Below are 7,315 nucleotides of genomic sequence, written 5' to 3' on the forward strand. Positions count from 1 at the left end.
TCATCTTCGATGGTAGATGTTTTGTTGATAATACGAATATGGGATTGAAGTTGACATTGTTATCGGTAAGTATACATTAAACCCTTTGGATTTAATGACGCACATATAAATTGATCAATTTATAATGTCAAACGACTGATGTTTGATTTTGTAGCACCCCCCATATGGGCGTCGAATCCATAGGCACGATCGACCAACTCATGCATGATATCGATCTCTCTCACACCCCCCACACACAAAACTAATCACCAGCTCATTTTTTTTTTTTTGTCCGCAAAGAGATCAGAGGCGTTTCATCGATTACCAATTTCAACACCAGTTCCGGCCGCTTGTGGTCATTGATTTTGATTTAAATATTTTAAAGTATGCAGCACTGTCAAATCACTTTAATTTGAAATTATCTTTTGTTTGTGGCCATGATTTTAAAACTCTTTTGATCAACAATTTAATCCTGTACCCTTAAAATCTTTGCTTGATCCGTATCTTCTGCAACACTAATCGGAGAATCGTCATGGATTTTCATATTGGCTCAAACTGTAGTCTTTTGGAAGCCACTGTAAAAGTTGGGCCGAAATAAGTACATGGAAAACTATATATCATGTACAGAGCTGAAGCACAATTAATTAATTAGTTTTTGTAAAATTCTTCTTAATTGCATTCCTAATATTCTGAATTCGACAATGACATAATTTTGATATCATATATGGAAAGCATATTAGAGCATGACCCTCGTCATTTGCTCTTTGTCCTGAAAAGATAAAGATCGGTATATTAATTTTTGTGATCCACTTTCTCCATGCAGAGCTCTCTTGTGCCGACCTAATTGGTGAGTTGATCCGACGTATGCTAATTTCTTTGTTGGGGGTCCATTAGAGGTCAACTTATGTTAACCCATTATTATTATTATTGTTATTATTATTATTATTATTATTAGTATATTGTTGTTATCATCTTTTTCTGTCATTCTCTTACTTTTAGGTCTAGAGATTTTGACCAAACAATTTTTTTTTTTTTTTAAACGAAAAAGGAGGACAAAAATAATACGGATCATGAGGGATGGACAAAAATAAAGGCCAACGCAAGAAGTTTCGCTTTACTGCATCCAGAGGCTATGTAACAAAGTCAAGAAAGTTAGTAGTAGTGCTTGGAGATGCTTGTTAATTAAAGTTATCAAAATTAGGTTAATGGTTATTGGCATGATCAGCTCAAGTATATATTTAGGTACGTTCCAATGTCATGATCTTTTAATTAGTGGGAGATCATCAACTGATGAAAAGTGGGATCGAACAAATTACTACGTACATCCTTTGCCTGATCTGCAGGCATGCTTGAAATTAATGACAAAATATCACAATGATGGATCGATCTCACACTCGGATTTCCATCATAATTATGTACGTACTGCTATATATATATATATAAGTATGAGGATTTAGTTGATTAATTAAGGCGACCTGCCCGCCCTAGCATGAATGCACCACTTGGTTAGAAAATTAAGCAAAGACATGATTATTATAATAAACCTCCACGTACGGTCCTTCTCTTTATTCTCCACCACAGTCATGTCCTTTTAATCAGTGGTATTTGGTGCGTTGTCTTTGTCGTTACCGATAATTAAGAGCACTGGTCATGATCCCCAAAAGCTATAATATTATACCAACCTAGCTAGATAATATATATGTGTTTTAAAAAGATAGCATGGCTAAATAATCCACTAATCCCGAGCAATATGCATGCTTTCCAAGTTTGCACTCCACCTCCTTTCCAACAGCTCATTCTTAAGCAGCTGAAACCTGAAAATACAATTCTAGGCTCTAGCTCCATACATACATATTTTGCATAATTTTGAGGCAAATAAATAAGATTCTATGAACTTTCTAGCTTTTTTAGGCTCGACTAATATTAGGTCAAACAAACTGATCGAGTTAGCTAACATCTTAATAACATGCATGGTCCTCTGATTGAGCCGATCGAAAGCCTATACATGATGAGGCAACCCCAGTACCCCAAGTACATTAATTCTATAGATATATATGCACGACTCAGATACTTTTCAATTGAGGTGCATGGAAAATCATAATTTTCTCCTGGTCTTAATTAGCATGATATCGATTTAGTTCCAGCTTTCATCTGGATGCCATACATTGCATTAATGCTAGCTAGCTGGGCGCTTTTGATAGAAATCAAGAAGTTGAAATTATTAATTACTAGCATATATGCAATTAGTTTTGTTTTATATATATAATTGATGGGGCATTCTGGTAGTTTTCACTAGCTAGGCGTCATCTCATGAGGATTATCATATTAAATTAACATATCAACTCAGTGATTCCACTAACTAATGCTTAGACTTAGTGCCCCAACAACAGAAAGTGGTCTCCTTCCCCTTTTTGTTTGATTATGAAATTTAAAAGGGAATGAAACTACCATTCTTTTTTAATCAACGACTATCAATTTCCAGCTTCTCTCTATGCATGGCTGCCACTCTAGCTGAGTAATATATTTCATGTTCCTTATAATGTATCAAGGAAGCATCATTAATTGGAACCATTCTCTTGCATGAGAAAAAGAGATTAATTACAGAACGCAAATCGCGTCCTAAAATGGGTCTGATCATTCTTCTCAAGAAATTCAGTCTCCTCTTCCTCATTTTGGCATCAGTACTCTTATCAACTTGTCTTGCAGGTGGGTCTTTAATTTGAGTTTCAGCGCCCTAATTTGTTGCTAATCGTACTCACTCTCAGAGCTTTTATTAAGTGCTAATTATATTTATGTATACTGCTGGATAAGATAAAAATTATCCGTTTCTGACACCCCAACATGTCAGAGTTTTATTAGGTTGCTCATGGACAGAAAGTTGCCATTGGCTTGATCTCTATATATCTTCTTTTCCTAATGCTAAAATTAGTAGTGCAAGCCATGTGAACAAAATTATAAGCTGTTTTCCCCCTTTCTACGAGCATTACTTCCATCTGAAGCACGCATATACTCTATAGTAAGCATATAAATTGTTTAAAATATGCAACATAAGAGGAGAAGTTTACACCATTAATTCTATATTTGAATTGCCTTAATTTGCAGTCCGACAGTTCATGCCCGTCAGTGAGTTGGCTAAAGAAGCGGATGCACTACTTAATGAGGTTTGTGAAATGAGTATCGCTATTTTCTTACTTCCTTTCATTGTTTGTGTTGGGTGGGGTTGTTGTCTTTCTGTAGCCATTTCATATGATGCGTGCACGATCAAAAGCACCAGATGATGAATTACTGTAATAATAATCAAATTTGAGAAGCACTAAATTACTTTAACATCTAGGTACATTACTCTTGTATAATTACTGTGATGAATATCGTTTAACATGCACAAGAACCTCAGATTTGCTGATCCAATGTCTGGTTTTTACTGGCTAGGGAATACCGCATGAAGATCTGGACATAATTTCTGACCATGAAAGGCTTCTTAGGGCCAACACCAAAGACTATGGAAAATACGATCCAGCACCAGCTCTTGTTAAGCCTCCTTTCAAACTCATACCCAACTGATGTTTTAGTCATTAAGATTGGCAGTCATGTGCAGGAGTGACAATAGTATCTAAATAAATGTACTAGATCATGATCCAGTATATTATATGGCATATAAAAACCATATATACTAAGTTTTGAACCCTCATATATAATGGGTTATATATATATATATTACTTGTTTAGATAAAGTACTGCGTTAACTATCCAGTCTATCTCCAATATAACGAGTTTGAGTCGATTTGACATATATCCGAGCGAGTGCATCTGCTCCTCATGCATTTGTTAATTTGCTTGTATTGCGTGTGTGTGTGTGTGTAGTTTCTCAATTCAGGGTCAGCTTGATCATTTGTAGATGTGAAGATCATAAACACATTTTTATTTTATTTGATCTCAACATTGTTTTGGCAGTAGTAATTAACAAAAAAAAAAATTAAAAAAAATTAAAAAATAAAAAATAAAAAATAAAAATAAAAAGTGGAAAAAAAGCCAATATAAAAACTGATGAAAGAAGCAGGCCAGAGAAAGTAGTACTAACAAAAGTTTTACGGTATGAAGGATAATAAAAAATATCACTAAAAGATTTGAAAGGGAGAAGACGACCGAAATTTATAGCTTAATTTTCATGAAAGTGTGTATATATATAATATAAGTTCTAATATATTTCGATCAAAACCTACGTACGTACGTTACTGAAATATTATTCGATCGAGTGCTCTGGGAAAAAGAAAAAGAAAAAAAGTTGACACGTAATATCTATTTGACATGTAATAATTTTGATACACTTGGGCATATATAAATAAAACACAGATGAAAATAAAAAAATTTAGTTGTGATGTAGAACTGCATTTAAGTTTACAGTTAAAATACTAAATTATGCTCATAATTGTATAGCAAAAGCTAGCATTTCTCTTTCTGGAAATAGACTTCCTCATGTTTTGATTTTGAACATAGTTGATCAATGTGATGAGTTATGAAAATTATGAACTAGGGTTGGTTTGGAGAGTGAGATGAAATGAGAATTTTGTAAATAGTAGTAAGATAGTTTATGAATAGTATTGAGATAGTTTGAAGAGTTGAGTATTTTTTGTGTTTTGAAAACTGAGAGAAAAACGTTGAATAAAAAATATTATAAAGTTAAAATTTTGTAATAATATAGTTTTATAATATTGTTTTTGTTTAGATATTGGAAAAAGTTGAACTTGTTTTGTTATTTTTTATTTGAAAGTTTAAAAAAGTTGTAATGAAGAATTTGAAACTTTTGCATTTGAATTATGTTTAGAAATAAAATGGGATGAGATGAAATGAGATCAAATAAAAATTTTGTGTCTCATCCAAGGCCCTAAACCTGTCTCAGCCTAAGTTTTGATAAGTTTCAAAATACTTTTGGTTAAAATACTATTATCCGAATAGAAAAATTATATTTGTTCATGTCTTGAAAGACACAAGTATCGCATAATTTTTTAAAAAAAAATAAATAAATACATAATCTACATGAAAATTTTTAATTTTTTAATAATAAATCTCATTTTTTTTCAAAAGAATTATACGATATTTATACATTCTATAATTGTATCTAACATTACTCATCAGAATAACCCATAAATATAAATTAAATGAGAAATGGATCGATCGACTTGCTTAAACCAGGACCTTTATGCAGTTTGTATTACTCAATTTGACTGGCTAAGTCTATTGGTAGCATTTTCTTGTGAAATTGGTAGATCTATGTACAGATAATATAATGTGATTTAGTTTATTTATCTATTTTTCTGTCCAATCAATTTTCATATAAAATGATTTTCTTAATTTACTCCTAATTCTAGTTCTTTGGCATCATTCTGTATTAAAGCTACATCTTCACACCTAGTACGTGCAACGTCCACCACTAACGATGGTGCGCATGCAATAGACCACAGCACGTCCGTAGTCCATGTAGCCCTTGCACCCACCAAGCTGCCTGCAACCAACCATCCACTATAGCACTCACACTACACTGTCATTGTACAATCTCTGCTTATCATAGTATTCATTGTTGTCCTTGTCTGAATAATGTTTATATAAATAGAGGCTAAATCCTACTGTATTGGTAAGGAAGAAATACAAGAATTTATTTCATCAATATGTAATGGTTGGCCAATTCATCAATATGATGTACAGAATGCATTTCTTCACCCCACTCTCTGAAACTGTTTTTTTGGCTTAGCCTCCTGGCTTCTCCCATCCTCAATTTCCCACTCACGTATGTAAGCTTCACAAAGCTATCTACGGTTTAAAACAATCGTCGCGAGCTTGGTACTCTCGACTTAGTCACAAACTGGTTGATCTTGGCTTTCACATTTCAACTGCTAATTCTTCATTATTTATTCGAACTTGTGAAACTAACACAGTTTATGTCCTTGTTTACATTGATGATTTACTCATCACTGGCTCCAACATGTCACTAATATATGATCTTCACCAAGCCTTGCGGCTAGAGTTTCCCATAACTGATCTTGGCAACCTCAATTTCTTCTTGGGCATTGAGGCAACTTCCACACGTGAGGGACTGCTCTTGACTCAAGCAAAGTGCATTGCAGATTTACTTCAAAGGACAAATATGGCAACGACAAAACCCGTAAAAACTGTGATGACCCGCTTTTAAGTGTATTTTCGCTGAAATAATTATTTTTATTTTAATTAATATATCAGTTATTTATTTTAATTTATTTGCGTTTTAAAATTTGGGTTTTAATTTAATTTAATTTATTTGAGGTTGTGTTTTATTTCTTTTAATTGTTTTGTGGTTTTAATCTTTTTCGGCAGTTTGTTTCGTTTTCCCGGAATGAGGATTGGACCTCATTTATTTTCACATCATTTTCCTTTTTCTCTTTTTCCTTTTTTCTTTTTCCCTTCTTTTCTTTTTCCTTTCTTTTTCTTTTTTCTTCTTCTTTTTTCTCTCTTCTCTCTCCCCGATCGGTTCCCCCCCCCCCCCGAGCTCTCTCTCTCTCCTCCCTCTCCCTCACGCCGGCGTCCCTTCAACAGCCCAGACCGCCGCCGTCCGGCCACCGTTTGACCCCCCACCGGTCCCATTCTCTTCCCCTCCCTCCGGTGCACCACCCCTCCAAAGCCCACCCCCAACCGGCCGGCCGTTTGGCCGGAAAAGCTCCAAGAAGGGCGCACGGATTTTGCTCCGATCCGCCGCCGTCGCTCCACCTCCGGCCACCACTTCATCACCGACTCCTTGCCGTCCTAACCCACCCATTTCCGGCCTCCAACGACCACCGGAACAGCTCCTACGAGCTAGCTTTCCGTTTTGGGTAATCCGGCCATTTTCCGGCGATTCCGCCGCCACCCACGGCCGTTCATCACTTCCAATAGCTTCACAACCATCCCTAGACCATTCCCTATCAATCCCAAGCCCTAGTTTGTCCCCGTTCAAAAGTGGATTTTTCACAACCCACGGCCACAGTGAATTTTCACTGTGACGTTGCTATTTTTCCGCCGTTTGCAACGCCGCTTGTTTTCTAAAATTTCCATATAGCGCTGTAAGTATTTTTCAAACCCTATTTTCAGATTTTAATATATATTGCTCATTCAATTATTTACTGTTGTTGGTTGTTGATTCCGGACTGAGTCCGAGGAGTTTCGGGGGTCGGATGGATGGAGGATGGAGTTGCCTGTTTATTTGATTTATGATTGTTGGATTACTTTATTATGCATTGTTATGGCATTACATGGTGCATGCACGTGTGTCTGTGGATTTGTGTGAAAAGCCTGTGTATTGGCGTAAGTGTATTGCGGGTGCGTGTGTATC

General features: G+C 35.4%; 1 protein-coding gene across 1 annotated transcript; it reads left to right on the top strand.

Moving 5' to 3' along the window:
* The first annotated feature begins 2,498 nt into the window (after positions 1-2,498).
* LOC122309441 (protein CASPARIAN STRIP INTEGRITY FACTOR 1-like) lies at positions 2,499-3,766 on the top strand. The gene is made up of 3 exons (XM_043122931.1): positions 2,499-2,685; positions 3,082-3,140; positions 3,409-3,766. The coding sequence occupies exons 1-3, from the start codon at positions 2,604-2,606 to the stop codon at positions 3,538-3,540; spliced, it is 273 nt and encodes a 90-aa protein (XP_042978865.1). The 5' UTR covers positions 2,499-2,603; the 3' UTR covers positions 3,541-3,766.
* The last annotated feature ends 3,549 nt before the right edge of the window (positions 3,767-7,315 follow it).

The sequence above is a fragment of the Carya illinoinensis genome, chromosome 5, assembly GCF_018687715.1.
Source record: "Carya illinoinensis cultivar Pawnee chromosome 5, C.illinoinensisPawnee_v1, whole genome shotgun sequence".
Classification (NCBI taxonomy): Eukaryota; Viridiplantae; Streptophyta; class Magnoliopsida; order Fagales; family Juglandaceae; genus Carya; species Carya illinoinensis.